At 39.0% G+C, this 18,859-nt stretch overlaps 1 protein-coding gene across 1 annotated transcript in view; it reads right to left on the bottom strand.

The window, feature by feature from the left end:
* Positions 1-18,859, bottom strand: part of MAN2A1 (mannosidase alpha class 2A member 1) — a 229,426-nt gene that overhangs the window by 113,989 nt on the left and 96,578 nt on the right. Inside the window, exon 11 of the mRNA XM_025203529.1 lies at positions 4,716-4,901. Coding sequence (XP_025059314.1) covers positions 4,716-4,901 — 186 coding nt within the window. The remainder of the gene's footprint in view (positions 1-4,715; positions 4,902-18,859) is intronic.

Below are 18,859 nucleotides of genomic sequence, written 5' to 3'. Positions count from 1 at the left end.
GGGAAAGAGAAGCTTATTGAAGCCACAGAAACAGCAAAGAACCGTTTGATTTTTCTTTGTTTTCTGGAACTCTGTTTTACCCTGACAGGAGTCTGAAGACAGGTGCAGGGGATGGTGGAACCCCATATTTCTCAATAACCATGCGGTGCTGTGCTTTCAGAGCCCTTTTTCTTCTGTTTGCATTCTTGATTTTTTTTTAGGGGGGGGGCAGGGAGGAAGGTGAACATCCTCCCATATAGCAAAATAAAAAAATAAAACTATATCATTCTTGAACTCTAGTCATGGCAGGTGAGATCTCTCCAATGGGGCAGGTTTTTAAAGGGGTAGTATAGGACCCCTATTCCCATATAAAACAGAAGACAAACATCATCTCATAAGGGCCCTAAGCCCCATAGCACCTATAGGCAATAAGCACCATATTATCTCTCTCCAGTTCCAAGTGATAACAAAACGACTTTTATGCATGCATTTTTGCCAAACGATAGGAGAGCTATGCTAAGCTAAATATTTCTAAGCAAGTACATACCCAAATTAAAACTCTTTCAATGACTACATTTTACAGAAAAAGGTGGCTGAGAGAACCCCCGAGGAGTACAAGGAATTCAGACAAATAAATGATACGTTTGGTAAGCTCAAAGAACTCAATTTCTTTAGGAAAAAGAGACATTTTGAATTAGCTGGTAAACTAAAGAGCTATCAGGTGATAATGCAGAATAAAAACCTACCTACCTCTGACTAATTTCCAGAGAAGATACAGTATCAACAAGTTTTAATGGCAAATTTGTTTTAGATTTAACATGTAACAGTCTTGCATGGATAAGCAAGGCTATGAACGTCACTGTATGTAGATAATTTTGCACTCAACTGAAATTTTTTGACAAGTGATTAACTTTTCTAAAGCAGGATTTAAATTGAGACATTTGCTTGAAATGCACCAGTCATTCCATAAGTCTCTTGGCACATAAGCTTGATTAAAAAAAAAAAAATATATATATATATATATATATATATATATATAAGGACCTATTTTTCCACGTACCAAAAATATCTCCTCAGACTAGTATACAGAAAGATAAAAGTTTGCCTGTTTAATACAGAGGTAATTAGAACTTGAATTAAATGAACCGATTTTTCCCTTGAAAACTAAGATCCCATGCTGAGTTGAATTTGTGACCTTGTGAACACTATCATTAACTATCTTTATTTTGCACTGTTTAATTTCTGTTCACTTTAAAAGCTGTTTGGACTTAAAAAAATAAAATAACATGTATAATAATACTCTAATTATGCCTTATAGATAGCTAACGACCACAGATATGAAGAGAAATGAGAAGTCCAATAGAAGAACCTGGTCATATTACTTAACCAATATGTTTTATAATCAATGCATGCAAACATGAGACATTTGAAAACATGTTTGAAGTCATATTTAAGTTTCTATTTTTCACCTTAACATGGAATTGTCAAACTGGTGCTCATGGGCTCAATGTGCCCCCTCCCCACCCAGCTCCCAATCCAAGCACCACTCCCCCTATCACTCTCCTGCTACTCCTGGCTTTCCCCTCTATCTTCCAGCTTCTACTACCTGCCTCAACCCATGATGGCAGGGTGGGGTAGTGTAGCCCACGGCATTGAAAGGGCCTATAGCAAGTGGGTTCAGGGGAAACCGCACAGAACAGGAGTACTAGTACAGTGCAGCAGGAGTTGCCCACCACATGAAGGGGCTGAAACATGGATCAGAGGTGTGCAGCCCATGCAGCATGTTGCCTGACAGCACGTGGCCCATAGTCACTAAAAAATTGGGTGTCTATGGCTTAATATCTGTGACTTACCTATATCAAATTACTCAAATGCATATTTCAAAGGCTGTACAAATAGTTTAACTCCAGAATGTGGCCATAAACTACTTAGCCTATGTATCTACTTATCAGTACTTATGCAGAGATGACATCTTGTATTGTCTGATGCTGTAACTCCTGCAATGAAAGGAGACAATCTGGAATAGTGTAAGATTTGTGATGCCTTCAGAAAGTATCTACCTTGACCAATTTAATGATCAGTCCCAACAGATTTCACAGATCAAAATACTGATGTGCTTCTTTGTTAGCAACAATGTTTTTTATCTGTGCAAACCTTGTAGCATCACAAAAATAACATCTGGAGGCAGCCTGGGGCTAATGGTTTTAAAAAAATGCATACCTAAAGTAAGATTTTTAACTATAGAGAATTGGCATAATTTAAAACAGTGCTGAATACCTAGATGCTCCCATTGGATTTCGATGCTAGAAAACGTTACCTGTTTTAAAGCCTAAGGTAGTCTAAACTACTTATAATGTAAAGGAATTGGTAATGCTTAATCAAAACGTTGATATCTCCTTTGTCAAGCAGTGAAGAATTAACATAAGCAATCTACATAGTAACTGAAGTAAACTCAAAGTTCTTGTTGGTATTATTATTAAGTACACGCTTAGAAAGTTAACTATTTTATATCATAAACAGAAATTAAAGGGCAGGAATAATTTAAACTTAACTCATTAGCATCAACTTTTCAAAGCAAGGATTGTCAAATCAGAACCAATCCATCTTTTTTCACTTTACAAAGGAAACAGATATACAGACTTTTTAAACACACCCTATGAATGTAAGAGTCAGAAACATTCATCTTTTAAAAGACAGTTTCAAATACTAACTTACATATTACAATTTTCTACCATTAAGACATCAGTTCAACAAGCTTTCAAGTATAATTTTTTCAGATTACTGGAGATGTTCTAATTAAATAATTTACATATTTATAAATGCACATTCATATATCCATGAGGGGGTGTATACATATACACGTATACACACATACATATACACACACACACACACACACACACACTGTTACATTTGTCCACAACCACAGTAATCTTACAGTATTCCTGTGCTAGTTAATAAAGTAGCAATGCTCCTTTAAAAAAAAATAAATAAATATCTATATCTATAGATAGATATCTATAGATACATAAATATTATAGCAGCATTGCTATTTTATTAACTAGCAGAGGAATACTGTACAATTTGTGATACTGTGCATGTATTGTTACTATTATTATTATTTATATACATACATACACACACACACACACACACACATATACTTTACTATATAGTAGCATAGTATATATGTGGTAGTAGTAGTCCTGTATACACACATACAGTACTAATATGAGGGGATGGGAGAGAGAGAGAGAGAGAGAGAGAGAGAGAGAGAGTAACAATACACATACACACACATACTTTAAAGCTGTAGTGCTACTTTATTAACTAGCCTGGGAATACTGTAAGATTATTCTGGTTGTGGACAAATGTACCAATATACCATATTACAGGAAAACTTAGTATTCAAAGGAATGCATCAGGCAAACAAACCTAACTTTTTCATCTGTCCACTGATTGAAGTACAGCTAAAGCATAGCACCTTTATACCTGAATGAAACAGTTTAACCGGGGGGGGGGAGGGGGAACGACATGCAGAGCACCACAAGGACAGCTGTGAACAGTACTGCCCAGATGAGTTCTGCTGCATGTGCCCCCTTTCTCCCTCTCCTACCCCTCACCCCTAGCGCCCAGGCAGCCCTCCCACTCACACACACATCCTCCACACCCCACCTCCCCACAGGGTAAGGCATGCAGGGAGTGGATCATGGCTCGGTCCAGTCCTTGGCCCTGAGTTGTCACCACCCCACTACCCGGCCCCATGACCCTGGCCTCGCCTGCCCATCCCACTCCTGAACACTGCTCCCCGCCCACCCAATTCCCCATAGGGAGTTTTGGTGAGTTGTTTCATGGCGGGGGGCATTCCCAAGGCATGAGAGCTCATCCAAACTCCCCATGTGGCCCTCAGGCATAAATAATTGCCCACCTCTGGTTTAACTCCATTTAAACAAATACAGGAAACTGTCTATTGCACAGAACCAAAGCAACTGTTTTGTCTATCCATTCCTACATATGTGTAGGCGGAGCTCCTACATCTGTGTAAGTGGAGCTGAACAGCTTCACCTGGGGTTAAAGTAACTGAGATTTAGCTTTATTTCAATCACTATAAAAGTGGACAGACTAAACAGTTGCATTGTTCCAGTGCAACACACAGTAAACAGCTGCAATTTAAAACCAATATGATTGTTTTGCCTGTCCACACTCCATTTCACAGTAGAGAAAAAACAATTAACTTCAGAAACTGGAAGGAAATCAACACTGCTATCTGCAAATAAACTAATAAATTTGACAACATGAAAATAATATCCCAGATTAAAGTTAGGAGTCACATAGCAGGGAAGATTAATTTAATCACATAATGCTTAGCTAACATATATATTTTTAATCACTGCTTATTCGTGGCAGTGATTACTGCAGAAGTGCCTATTATTGAATAGAACAGCTACCTTGTTAGAGCAAAGATCAGACTTCCCTTTCAACCTTCTTCTGAAACACCAACATAAGTTATAGCCTCTTATTCTGGAAAATTGGGAGACTACTTCCCTATATTTGTAAAGCACTTTGAGATATTCACATGAAAGGCAACATAATAAGCACAAAGTAGAAATAACACTATTTTCTTATTAACAGATATTTGGTAGCTGTATTAAATGTATGTACTAGTATTAAGACCTAAAGAGTAAGTTAGAAAATAAAGATGTAAGTTTACATTATCTTTTATTAATTGCCTTTACCTAGTGCCATAATCCACAACTACCCAATCTTTGGATGTTCCAGTGATGGCATCATGGTGTTGAAAGAGTCCTAGGTTCCTCCTAGCTTCTGTCAACAACTTATAATGGTCCACTGAAGGAAAGGCATTCATCTTGTCAGATTTCTTGCACTGTACCAACGCCAAAGAGTAAAGGATCTCAGCGGCCCTGGAATTGTAAAGAAAACAAACAAACAAACTATGTAGCTACTTGATTAAAAACTCTGTATATTTCATTCAAGGAACCAACACAGTATTATTGCAGCTACTCTCAAAAGTGGCTCCATAAGTTCTTTAAGCTAAAAAATTGTCGATATAACATTCTATTCATAAACACAGCAAATGAACAGGTCATTTGCACAAACCTGTAAGTCAGGAGTCAGCCCTTAAAATCGTGCATTCAGGATTTATTGCATCTCAAAAGAACAGAAATAACATTCAGCTTTCAGAACCACACATCTTTTTTAATGAACAGAATTACTCCTCTCAAATGGTACGTTCTGTATTATATTCTGCACAGTAAACAGTCATTTATGTAATTTTTTAAAATCTGTGTATGTCTTAATTGGATTATTAAGAACCCTTAAGCACTATATTAAGCAATCATATTGCAGAGCTTTTACCTGGCACCCAGATAGAGTCTTATAGGATTTAAATATCTAAACTTGTCAACACTGCCTCTCTCATCTTTCTAATTCAACATGTTAAAATTTTTGTGGTTTTAATAAATGATATTTATAATAAATGCATGATTCTTTCCCTTTACAAGTTTGATTTTACCTTGATTTGTGTTAGTTTTTTAAACTTTGAGAAAACATCAGTAAAAAACTTCTAAGTTAGCTAAGCAATGTAATTAAGATACCTTTTTCCTGTCCAAAATAAATAGAAGGTTAATTTCTACATATCTAATTCAAAAGTGGTAAAAAAATATCAGATTTTACATTTGGCTAAGTCCTCAAAGAGCAACAGAAATATTTTTAAATATTTAAAATAATTAAATATTATAATATATTCTAACATTAAATAAGCTAAGCTTTAAATATTTTAAATATTTAAAAAATTATTTTACTGAACTAAAACTACAATGTAAAACAAAATTCATCCTTCTTTACCAACCCCTCCTCACTACTTCCTTTTAAATTGCTCTAGAAGTCACCAACAATTTGCCTGTCATTCAGTCAATAATCTGCAACTCAGACCTCTGTCTACATCCCTGTATTCAGGTTACATCAAAATCTTGCCAATTTTTGTCTGCTTAACACCTCTAAAATACAGCTCCTTCCATTCCACTCAGACAGTTTTAAACTGTCATCCAGGCTCTTATCTCACATCTTGATTGCTACAACCACCTTCGCTGTGGCCCAAGAAATACATATTTGTTACACTCCTACTTCTTCAGGATACTCCGTTAAGCATCATTTTCCCAGTCTGCCACATTGACCATACCATCCCTCTCTTTGCATCTCCCAAATGGCTTCCCTATCAAACAGATTTTTTTTGTCCTTAAGTTCAAGAGTCTTCACAGGCTATCAGCAAGCTATGCATCTTTTCTCACAGAATATCAACAGGTCAGATTTTATTTCAAATCAGCCTACAACACCAACCTCTAGCACCCAATGTTTGAAATTATATTTCATACTTCCTTCCCTGTTGATGTTACTGGGAGCTATTCCAGAGCATGAACATCCACAAAGCTACCACTGTCCTCTACAACAGAGTGCTATCCTACAGCAAACCCCATGTGCCACAGAAGCAGTACTGCAAGCACTTCCTTTTATTTTCTAGAGAATACCTTAGACTGCGTTAAAGGTAATTTCCACTTTCTGGGGACTTGAGTTTATGGACAATATGAAAAATACCCCCACCATGCAGCCCTTGCAGCTGGTCTTTAATTCTGTTCAGGTGACTTCATCTTCAGGCCCTCTGTCTGGAAACTAGCAAGGGGTGGACAATGTGTGGCACAGGTTCCACAAGTAGACAGGCAACCTCTACGTGTGGCACATGGCAGATCAGAGAAGGGGCAGGCAATATAGTGACACATGGCAGGAACCGAAAAGTAAAGCAGGAAATCAGGCGGAAGAAGGGAATTGCACTGGCACTTGGGAAGGGTACAGGGCTAAACGTAGCACACCTGTCGGAAAGGTTCACCCCTCACTGGTCTAAGTATACCTGATACTGCTTCTGTACACATAGTTGAATTGGAAACATTTCTAGAGGTCCCCTTCTGGCCCACAAACATTTGATTTTATGCAAGAGCTGTGAAAATCTGACTCAGCAATGTGCGTGTGCATGCAAAACTAGTAAAAATCAGAAAATACTTCATTTCATTCTGCAGTTGTAGTAAGCAGCCTACCTTTACTATACCTTTTGCAGAAAAAAGCTATTGATGGCTAATTTGCTTATCTTTAAAAATTAAGGTTTTTATACATATATTTAATACAGAGTAAGCTAGTCACATATCTTAGAAAGTGCACTTGGTATAAAATTGCAGTAGTTAATTGTTTTTCCAGCACACTATACTGTTTGTTCATATAGCACCAAAATTTGTCATTATTAACTTGTTGAACTGTTTAAAGTAAAGCCACCTTAGAGCAACAAATGTTGGCAAGATCCTTTTTTGGTTCAGTTCACCTGTGTCAAAGTAAGTAGTTGCAATATTAAATTTTTATCCTAAACCAATTTGTCTTTTAAAGATCTGAACGCTATACACAAATGAGGAACAAAGCTTCGTCACTTTTCCAGTGATGGTGGGCTTTGCCCACACTGTGGTTAGACAACATAGAGACATGGCAGTAGTGGTGGCCAGGCTGGAAGGGTTGACCCTCCTTTAGAGTCAAGCTGGGCTGTTTCAACTCACCAGTTACTAATTGCCAAGCACTGTCCTAAATAGTACCTTTCTACTCAGAACTAGTGTCCTGGCATTGTACTCAGACACTGTAAAATGGCAAGAGCCATAATTTGACTGAGCAGTATTCTTCACCTCTTTGTCTCAAACAATTTCCTAATACTGGTTTGTGCTTTTGAACAGCTGCCAACTCCCCACCACAGGGGACTGCATTTCAGTAAGGCAGCATTAATTAGAATATACAAGTCTAAAAGCCAAATTCTAAACTGTGATGTTGATGCATTTAAATAATTGAGTTTCATATTAGTTACCTGTGTTATGTTTGTATGTTGTTTAGTTCTCTCTTATATGCTCTAGTCATAAATATATTTATAGATGCAGAAGTGTGTCATTTTATTGTGACAGAAGCTAAACAATTTGGAAGTGCTTCATCCTTTCACCATTTTTTCATTAGATAGGAAAAACGGGGGGGGGGGGAAATCACACAGTTTAAAAAAACAAATCAAAGGCACATTACATATTTTAGTAGTTAACTTCGTAAAGTAGCTGTACATCTTTGAATATTGATGAAGGTTCTGAAGTTAACCATATATATTTTTTATAAAGTCCAGCAAATCTGTACCTCAAAAACATTCAACCATCAAAATCCATGGTTCCTACAAATGCCTTCCCCAATGCACAAAATGTCCTCGTGGCAACTACACAGGTTAAATTAAACAGCAACTATGCAACAGAATGAACTGGAACAGAAAAAAAAATATATAAACAGACATATATGCCACCAGGAGCTCAATTCTCACAGAACAAATCTCATGCTCAAGGGAAATCTACCTAACACCTTTAAAAGAAGCAAACTTGTGAACAAAAATTCACAAGCTAGCTGGTCATTAAGAGCCAGGAACTTAACACTAATATTGGTTTTAGGTGCATTATAACCTACTTGATTCCTGAATTCTTCCCATACGTAAAAGGTGGTAATGACTCTCCTGTCTTTCTGCAGGTCTTCATCTCCCAGTAATCAGCTCCTCTTCTTCAGCTAATTGTTGGCCAGCTACCCCTGGGAATTTCTCTCCTCCTCCTTCCAGCTGTTTTTTTTTTATTATTATATATATATACACACTGTGCTTCCTTTTACCCCTCAGACCTGCAGAAGAATGTCTTCCATTCAAAAGCTTGCCTGCCTCTATCCCAACTAGACCACTGGTCCAAGAAAAATATCACCCTACAAAATCCTGCCCCTCACAAAAATATTCCACACACTTCAAGAACAAAACTCTGTAGATAATTCATATCTAAGAGGTTTACTAAACAAAGTCAGGACCCCTCATGTACGGACACGAAGTTAGGCATGCATTCTTCTGGCAAGCAAGCAATTCAATGAGGGTTTCAAAATATCACAGAGGCAGACAGCAGGGAAATGTAGGGAACAGAATTGCCAGAGTCTGTTCCAAATGACTTCCACAAATGATTTAACATCACTAGTTGAATATATTCCACAGATTTTTACTGTCTTTGTAAATGCAAAATCATGTCTAATTTCTTAAAGAAATAAAACTGCAATCCTTTGAAGATCAACTGTTCTCAACTTCAAAAAAAAAGATGTCAGCCCTTTTATCCACAGTGTTAGAACTGAGCTAGAATTAAATCTCAATTTAAAAACAGATTAAATTGGGTTTGTGGATTCCTATAAGAAAACATCAATACCTAACATTTCATGTTACTTGCTTCCATAGTGCTTTACCAGAAATAGACGATAAAGGGAAGGGCATCGATTATAAGCAAACGTGCATTTTTGCTAACAATGGCACCTCCGAATCAAAAGGTATGAAAACTGTTGTTGGTTTTTTTTAAGTCTATGGACAGAGCAGTCACATCAAGAGCACTTCCTGTTCTGTGCTTGTATTTGGACAGACGGTTCTGATGCTTATTCAGCAGATATGAGGTATGCAACTTATAAACATTCTGTAATAAAAAGTTCACAGCTTTATTGAAGGATAGCAGCTTTATCAAACACCTCATTTTAACCATGCTTACAGATGCTAAGGTTTAAATTAACCCATGTTTAATTCTGCCTTTTCCCTTAACAAGAAAACAATACTTTCTGTAACACTGGTGCTCAAGCTTTTGGCACTGCAGGCCTGACAAGAGACATAGGGCGGGCCCGCAAGTAAAATGCAATGTAGGGTCAGCATGCAAGCAACTGGGCCACAGCCGCAATCCTTTGTGCCAGGTCCTGCTGCAGCATGACTTCACACAATCCAGCATGCAAGGCCTCATCATCCAACCCATGGGCTTCCCCACAAGTCCAATAGTGTGGCAGAAGGGGAACAGCAGCAACATGAATTGCCATAGCTTCCCAAAGACATGTTACTTTAGATGCAAAGTAATACTTATTACTTTTTTTTTAAAACTCTTGCACAGTATATTTCCACAATATTCGTAAGAAATATAATGCCAAAATTACTAGTTTGCATACTAGGGAGAATCAATATTTTTTGCAAGCAATATTTTTTTTTTTTTAACTTACGCAACAGCTGTTGGGGATGGGAGAAAGTCACCTAAAAAAGCATGGACAAGAAAAGATCAGGAAAAATAGATGCACACCTTTCCTACAAAAATATTAAGCACGGCTTTCCTTTTCCAACAAGATATACCAGTGAGGCAACACCGATTTGTGAAGTTATTTAATTTTACCTGAACACCATGCCTTACTCAACAAGGACTAAGTCCAACTACCACCCATGTACCAATAATGTTTACCAAAGAATAGTCTATATTAAAATTTGCTCAAATACTGTATCGCAGTCTCCAAACCGGCTAGAGAAACCATAAACAGATGTTAATGTATTAAGCTAAAAATACTGATGTTTCAGGAGGACAGACTTTTGTTTACATGGAAGTTAGATACACCAGCTTTCATTCCCCAACTGAGAAGCCGTAAGACATTAATATGGTAATAAATCTAGTTCTAAAATATTTAAGACCCAATGAAGTTCACTGGAGTCTTATGTTGCCTGATGGATTTCTTCTTTAGGACATCCAACCACATATAAGTTTAAGTCATCCAACTGCAGTTGACAGCTGAAGAATGGAGAGACAAAAAAAACCCCTATTGATATGTTTACCTCCAGGCATCCTCACTAGTCTCTACTTCAAAACCAAAGCACTAACCAAAAACAAGTATTCACAGTTATTTATAAATACACAAAAATTGTACTATGCAGCCTGCAATATCACAAATATTAAAGAAAAGTTGCTTCTCTGTGCTGAAGTTCTTCAAGATATTTTCCCTTCGTACACTGGTGCACATATATGCCTTACACCTGACAGGAGAATTTTTTGGCAAACAGCTGCCACTGAAGCCATGGATTTGCTCACACTTTTATGTGTATCAAGGGCATTAAAGTAGTGTGGGGTAACTGTTATGTATGTGGTCCCTTTGCAACCAAGGATCTAGTTTGTAACAGGATTCCTTAGTAGCTGGGAAAGGCAGGTCATGGAATATACAAGCAACACATCTTAAACAATTCCGGTTATTGCATAGACATGTAACCTTTGTTTCTTCCATTTATATCACTCTGGAATAGAGTGGAATCACTCTTACGTGATTCATAAGCACTTCCTAATATACACTATGAGCAATGCATCCCTACCTGAAAAAATATTGTAAAGCATTCTGCCGAGAGCATCCTTTATTCAAGGTATTTCCATCCATTAACAGTATTTGCTAAAAGTGGAATTCTAAATGCCTGATTTGCAGAAGTGGAGGGTTGTCGAAGCAGAATGAACTCTAATATTACATAGGATCTAACAGCCAGTTGGCAACAAAGCTTAACACATCCTGAAACCCATTTTGATAATTTCTGACATATAGGTTGGCCTTCCATCCTTTCAGCAAAGGACAAAGACAGCTGTGGGAAAAGTTCAGACTTTCTTTATTGGTACAAGGATATGGACCTACAAAAGAAAAATGCTAAGAAGTTTTCCGTCTCAATAATTCAAGTGCAATTTGGGAAAGAACATGTTAAATAAATAAATAGCTTGATACTATTTCTCACTAGTACTTAGGGTGCAAGGAACCCCTGCCACGAATGCCTCATCTTTCCAGTCATCCTATATGAAATAACAACCTCATTTATCTGAGCCAAAGAATTCTGAATTTAAGATGATCTCCCAATAAATTAGATTCTATATACAGAAAATTTATAAATTTGTTAAAATGTTCCATGTATAGAATCTAATTATTGGATGGCCATCTTAAATCCTCCCCTCCCTGCACTGCTGCAGCAGGTTTTCATAAGAACAAAATATTATCAGTTTAACTGAGTTCCCATCTAGGAACTAACTCAGGTGATAGTAGGCATGGTGGCGTGAGAGGAAAGACTGAAGGATAACTGCGCCCACGAGAGATGGAAGCTTCTAAAAAGGCACAGTATTGGAAACCTAATGAGAAAAGATTATTGCCTTTTAAGTAAAAAAAACCACACACCTAGTCCATAGTTCAAGAGGAAGGTGGTTTCATAACTCTCAGAAAAATGTGGTGACTGTTTTCAGATGGAGGCAAAGGAGGGAAAAGAACTAAATGTGGTTAATTAAATACTCCTCATCAAATCAACCATAAAAGATTTATTTTCTTGTCAATGAAGGAGAAGCTCACAAGGCAGATGCTGCATTTGTCCAAGTGCATTCAGAAATAAAATGCCTCCAGCCACAAATGTGGGTAAGAGTGCCGCCAGACTAGCCAGAACAAAATATTGTGAACATAAAGTAAACCTTGGCATGAATTGCTCTCAGCAGATTCAACAAAAACTAAATTTATATTCTCACATGCACATTCATGTCTCACATCTTGTACCCCCTTTTGAAACAACAGTGATGTAATGCACAGACTGCAAGCATCTCAGGTGGCTTACATTTCTGAGTAATGTAAATCACCTTTTTGACCACTTCCCTGAGAATGCACTTCATAAACCACTACATTAGATCCATGTTTCCATTTCCTTCCTGAGCAGTGACTACCACTGTCCTGAACACAGTCGTGCAGAGTTGGTCTTCCTTCACCCATGTCAGATTCAGACATCTCCTTAATAGATGTAGGTTGCTCAGTGTTATGAGATCCTGCCAGGTCAGCATAGCTACTTTCTGATGTAGCATAACTGGTTATTATGGTAGGCTGCAAAACCAGGGGCCCAGCAACAGAGAAGGCTCCAACCGTTGCTTTCTATGCTGTGCTCGGTGGTCACTCTTATATCTTGTAACTGATCAATGTGGTGACACCAAATATTAGGCACTACTTGCACGGTGTAGAACAATGGACCTGTTTGTCCACTCACAATCACAGGCTGACATTTATTAACTCTCCAATTGCACACCAATACCCTTACGTAGCTGCCGAGGGGCACCTATCCCCCTTGTCATGGCCTACTTGTCTGGAGACGTACAATGTGTTGCTGCAAGTTTAATTTTAACAAGTCCAGCCATGACCTAAGATTCTGGTCCATGAACAGCACTGCCAGTCTCATTCATTGTAGCATGTACTGCATTCTGGTATGCAGGGAAAAAGCAAACCATCTTCTGCTGTTCTTCAAGGACAGCAAGGCATTTTTGAAAGACTATACAAACTGTCCAGCCAGGCCAATGGTAGCTGCATGATATGGTGCAGAACTGATACGTCAGAAGCCATTTTTCTTCATGAACCTTTGAAACTCATTTGAACTGAACTGTGGCTCACTGTCAGTTACAACTTGTTCCCATAATCCAGTGTTCGTAAACAAATGTCACAATTTTTCTATCATCTGTGCTAATGGTTTTCATGTAGAAAACTTCTGGCCATTTCGAGTGGAAGTCCATAACCACTAAGTCATTGGTTCTCAAACTTTTTAGATTCAAGGTACCGCTGCAAAACTCGTCAAAATTTAGCAGTACCCCATTTTTAAAATAATTTAAATATATTGTGCACATCATAATACTTGCATCGTAATGTTATTAATTATTGCATTAGCAATTATAATTATATTACATTTGCCCCACCAAATTGTACACCTTCTGCAGATCCAGATAGGAAAGCAGCAATGGCAGGAGCATGTGATCCTGCCACATCCCTTCCTGGTCCAACCCTGCATGGGATCTCCTGGAAACAGAGACAAGCAGGGCAGATGGAACTATCCTGCAGGCCTGTTTTTAGGAAGCATTTTGGAGCCAAACAGAAGCATGCTGGAGCAGAAAGGCCTGCATCACATTACAGGGGCAGGCATGGTGATTCTGCTTCAGGTCTTCCTAGTTCAGCTCCTGAAATTGGGGTGCATGGGACAGTTCTACTTAGTGGCGGTGGCAGCCTGGAGAAACAGTGCTGCCACCAGGTAGAACGCCCCCCATGCACCCCATTTTCAGGAAGTACACCAGACCCAAACTAGGGAGAGCTGCAACAGAAGTGGTGGGCCTGCCTGTGTAAAGCAGGCAGGGACACATTTCTGCTGTAACCACTTTTCAGTTCACTTCGAACATGACCCCTTAAACAGAGAGGCACACAGGACAATTTCATTCCATGGTAGCAGCATTGCAACAACCCTGGCAGGTTTGCAGTTAGGAACCACTACACTAGATACAGGGCCATCCCCAGCAGGGGGGCAAATCAGGGCGACTGCTTCGGGCTCCGTACTTTGGGGGGCCCTGCAGAGCGGCTGTGGCCCCTCCTACAGGGCCCAGCTAGTGCTGGTGACTCCACACTGCTGCCAGCTTCGTATCTGGCTGCTCACCACCCCGTTGCCAGCTTCTTCACATCAGGGCCCCACACAGGCTGATTTGTCCCAGGCCCTGCACCCTGCTAGGATAGTCTGACTAGGTACATCGTCTCTCAAAAATGGTTCTGCAAAACCAATATGGAGCCATTGCCAAGGAATAGATAGATGGCCATTCCCAGGGGTGTAATGGACTAGTCTGGGTATATTCTGTAGCTGTTGGTACCCCATACAATCCTTAGCAGGGTGTTCTATTTCTTGGTCAATACCTGACCACCATTCAAAACTTCCGGCAAGTACCTTCAATTTTTACAACTCCTAGGTGACCTATGTGTACCTATGTGCAGATCTTCTAAAATTGTTTTGCAAAATATATTAGCTATAACAGCATGAATTGTCCACATGACACATCTTTGATGTATAGCAAGTTCATCTTTGCTTGCATAAAAAGGAGCTAAATTAGGAATGCCCATATATTCCTAAATTCTCAGGGTGGTTTGATATATGCATCAGTGGGGGGTCTTTCTTGGTTTTCTTGCCCAATCATATTACAGGTCACTGGGGCATATTCTAGATTAAATAAATTAACAATTTTAGTAGATACTGCTTCTACTACAGGAGGCTCTTTGCAGATAAATTTAAGTATCCAGGAGCATTTCCATGTGCCTTTGATCTTTTGTTTTCAATGTCATTAAGTGTAACTCACTAAAAAGAGAGCCAAGCATTGCATACATGCTGCACCTGCCCTGGACACTCTTTTCTTAGGATGGAGAATTGATACTAATGGTTGGTGATCCGTGACCAATGTAAACTTTCTCCCATATAGGTACTGGTTAAAATCTTTACCCGCACCCCCTCCAGACTTAAACATTTCCTTGTCTTTGTGCATAACTCTGTTCTGCTGCTGTAAGCAATAATGATAAAAATGCTATGGGCCATTAAGTACTATCAGAAATAGTATGCAATATAACAGCCTTGATGCCACACAAAATATGCATCGTCACATAACTTGATAGGCAATGATGGGTTAAAGTTACCAGCCTTGTTGCTTCTAGGAATGCTTTCTGATGCTCATGTGACCAAACCCATTTGCAACAAACAATTTTAGAGGACACAATACAGTGGCTAGGTTTGGTACAAGTCTACTATAATCATTAGTAAATCCTAAAGAAGATACAAGTTGTAATACAACTCTTGGCTGTGGGGCTTCCAAAAATGTTTTTCTCTTCTCTTAAGATCCCTGTAGGCCTTGTGCTTCAATAATATGTCCATAACAAGCAACTGAGCAATGGCCCGGACTGAGAAGGGGGCACGTCTAGGGTGACCAGCTTTGGGCACAGGGGGAGAGGGAGAAACACCCCACTGGGGGCTTCCCTCCTCCCCCTTCCCCAGCACTGGGGAGACCCCAACTGTAAGTCTGGTTGGAGGGGGGGGTTCCCCCCACATCCCCTCAGCTGACTGGAGGCTAAAAAGGGAGCATAGGTGGGCAAACACCCATCTCCTGGTTCTCTGCGCTGGCTGGCAGGTTTGGAGGTGAGTTCTAGCACCTCCTGGCTCCTGGTATGGGCCACTGGAGGGGTCTGGCTACCTTTTGAAAAGCAAATGTCAGTTACTTTTCTTATTTGTTCAATCTAAGCAGTTTACAGAAACCTGTAAAGATTGAATCAATTCAGCCTTGTACTTTTTGACCATCTGACCCTAGCCTCTACATGTAACTACTGTCCCTATTATTCTGTTTTATATAGTTTTATTTTAACCTCTTCTTTATTTTTCTTAATACAGCATACAGTTTCAATATGTATCTTTTTATTGCAACTTAGGCAGTAGAGTTCCTTAAACCAGCAGTTAGCTGGGATTTAGGAACCTTTTCTATACCAACAGCATACATCTGGCTGTTACATGGACTGGCTCTTCCATTGCATATTTAATAACTCATTCATTCCTATTTCCATAGGCATTCTTCCATACAATTCTATAGCATCCTTTTCTGTAGTTTCCATTGCTATTCCAATCTCAACAGCACGTATAAAGATGAGGTTTCTGTCTGATAAGAGCTTCCTTTCTACAGCTTCATTAGGTAGCCAACACACAAATGCGTCTCTGAGGGTCTCATTAAGTCTGTCCTTAAAATGGCAAAATTCTGACAATTTCCATAGCAGTATCATAAAAGGGGAAATAGATTCTCTTTCAAGTTGATTTCTTTTACGGAACCTGAACCTTTCTGCAATGATCAATGGCTTAGGTGCCAGATACTCTTGGACAATTTTCATTATTTCTTCAAAGGTTTCACTTGCTAGCTTTTTTTGGAGTGAACAGGTTGCACAGTAAACTGCATGTTTTTACTTGCATCAAGAAGGAATGCAGCTACAAGTTTCTGTGGTAGTATTTCATTTACTTCAAAAAATTGCTGAGGCCACTCTATGTACACAGGCCAATCTTCCAATAAGTTCAAATCGTTCCAATATACATAGCCATTTGGTTTCCAACAGATTTCAAATACTCCCAATTAAAACAAATTATTCTGGTTTGTTTAATGCATGCAGCACTTCTGGCAATGAGGACAGGATTCCACTTGTGTTCATCCAAGGGCATTCAGAAATAAAATTACTCCAGTCACAAATGCAAGTAGGAGCGCTTCCAGGCTGGCCAGCACAGAACATATTGTGAAAATAAAGTGACACATTAATTGCCATCCACAGAGTCAACAAAAAGTAAATTTAGGTTCTCATATGCACATTAAATAAGTTAACATACCTCACAGATGTAGCAGAAAGCTATATTCTGGAATCACAGGGCACGTTCACATGAGAACACACATGTGGTTTGTGGCACCTCAAAGCTATCCGAGGCATCACAAACTGCATGCAGGACATGTGCAACCATTCACCTCACTGCAAATTTGCAGCACGGCACCAACATATAACACAAGATCCTGGGTTCAGAAAAAATGCTGCTGAAAAAGTGGTGCGGTGCACAGTCCAGGAGCATGTGCTGACTGACAAAGGCTGGGTCCTCTAGGGAGACTTTCTGGCTGCAGACCAGAGAGTCTCCCTTCCTCTAGTTGTGTCCCGGCTTCTCCTGAAAACCGGAAGGAGTGGGGAAATGGCCATTTTGCCCCACACCAAACACCTGTGCAGGGGCACATGTTGTGACAAAATGTTGTGCCACTGCTATTTTTGCCGCAGCAAACACACAACCCTGCACGTTCGTACTCATCTGGACGCACCCACAGTCTCTTTCTAGGCAGTTCGACTGATTTATTAAAATAAGGGCTTGGTACTTTACTCTTTCTTGAGTAGGCATGGGATCTATTTTTATTTGTGGCAAAGGTGTATGCATCTTGAGAGAGACATAATGGCATTGGGATCCTTCAGTATATGAAGGACATCACACTAAAGAAATCTAAGCCCTCAAGACAGGAAAATGATTCACTATTGACTGAACTTCACTTGGGATCCTTGAATTCTACAGCCACTAATCCTCTCTCGTGACCACGGATGTTCAAGATTAAAAAGCAGTACCTGCAGCATCTGAAGCAGCTGGCTAAGATACCGTGTGACAGTTGCAAACAGAACTAAACAAGGAATTTAGCTCATTCTCTATATTATTGGGGCAATTTAACAATAAAATTTGTACATTCATTGCTATTTCAGAAAATACCTCCATTTAAGCCTATTTGAAATTCTGAATTATAAACCCACAGAGTAACATTTACAACTGAATAAAGCTAGGTTATTTGGGGACTCGTACCTGGGAAAGCTCTTAATTTGACAGTGTATTATTTTTATTGGTTGCCATGACTCCCAAAAAAACCTATTCCAGGTATGAATTATAATATTTTCTTTCCACAATTGGAATACAGTATCTTTTATCCACCACTTTTGCTGTTGAGGCAACTGTTCATAGTATATTCCAAATACTCTTGGCAAGATGAAATAAAAACTTATTAGTAGAAGCCACTTTTCCTCACATGCAGAATATCCTGCAATTTACAATAATTCTCCTGCACTTCTTGAAGTAGATTCTGCAGCAATTCAGAAGTCTAAGTCTTGGGAAAATTTACAGATAAACCTGCATTGACTTTTCTCCTTGTACAGGTTTTACAGAAGTAGCCTTATGAGAGTCTCTTAAATCCAGATTCTTGGAACACAGAATCCTAAGGAATGAATGAAACCTGAACACAGAAGGACACTCTAGATGCAACAGCTGTCTTTTCATGGGGGTCAGTCACACCTAGCTCTTGGGGAGCCCATAAACAGCACTCTGACAGTAATATTTTAAGCCAAACCCCTCTTGCTTTTGATGTTCTCTTTAAAATAAATTCACATATAACTGTTTTAAACCGGTGATGAGATTTTCCCCTCAACAGAAAACGTATCTAATTTTTACTTCATTAATAGGAAATGACACTTACAAGGAGGGCAATATTCAAACCATGTGATTTAAGGATATTAAAGGAAACATATGACTAAGAAAACTACAAAAATATTTCCCAATAAGATATTAAATGCATCAAAAAAGTGCAGGCAGGGCCAACGGGGGGGG

Source organism: Alligator sinensis, unplaced genomic scaffold (assembly GCF_000455745.1).
Source record: "Alligator sinensis unplaced genomic scaffold, ASM45574v1 scaffold30_1, whole genome shotgun sequence".
Classification (NCBI taxonomy): domain Eukaryota; kingdom Metazoa; phylum Chordata; order Crocodylia; family Alligatoridae; genus Alligator; species Alligator sinensis.
The sequence above is the reverse complement of the archived record's forward strand: the minus strand, read 5'-3'. Positions and strand labels throughout refer to the sequence as shown.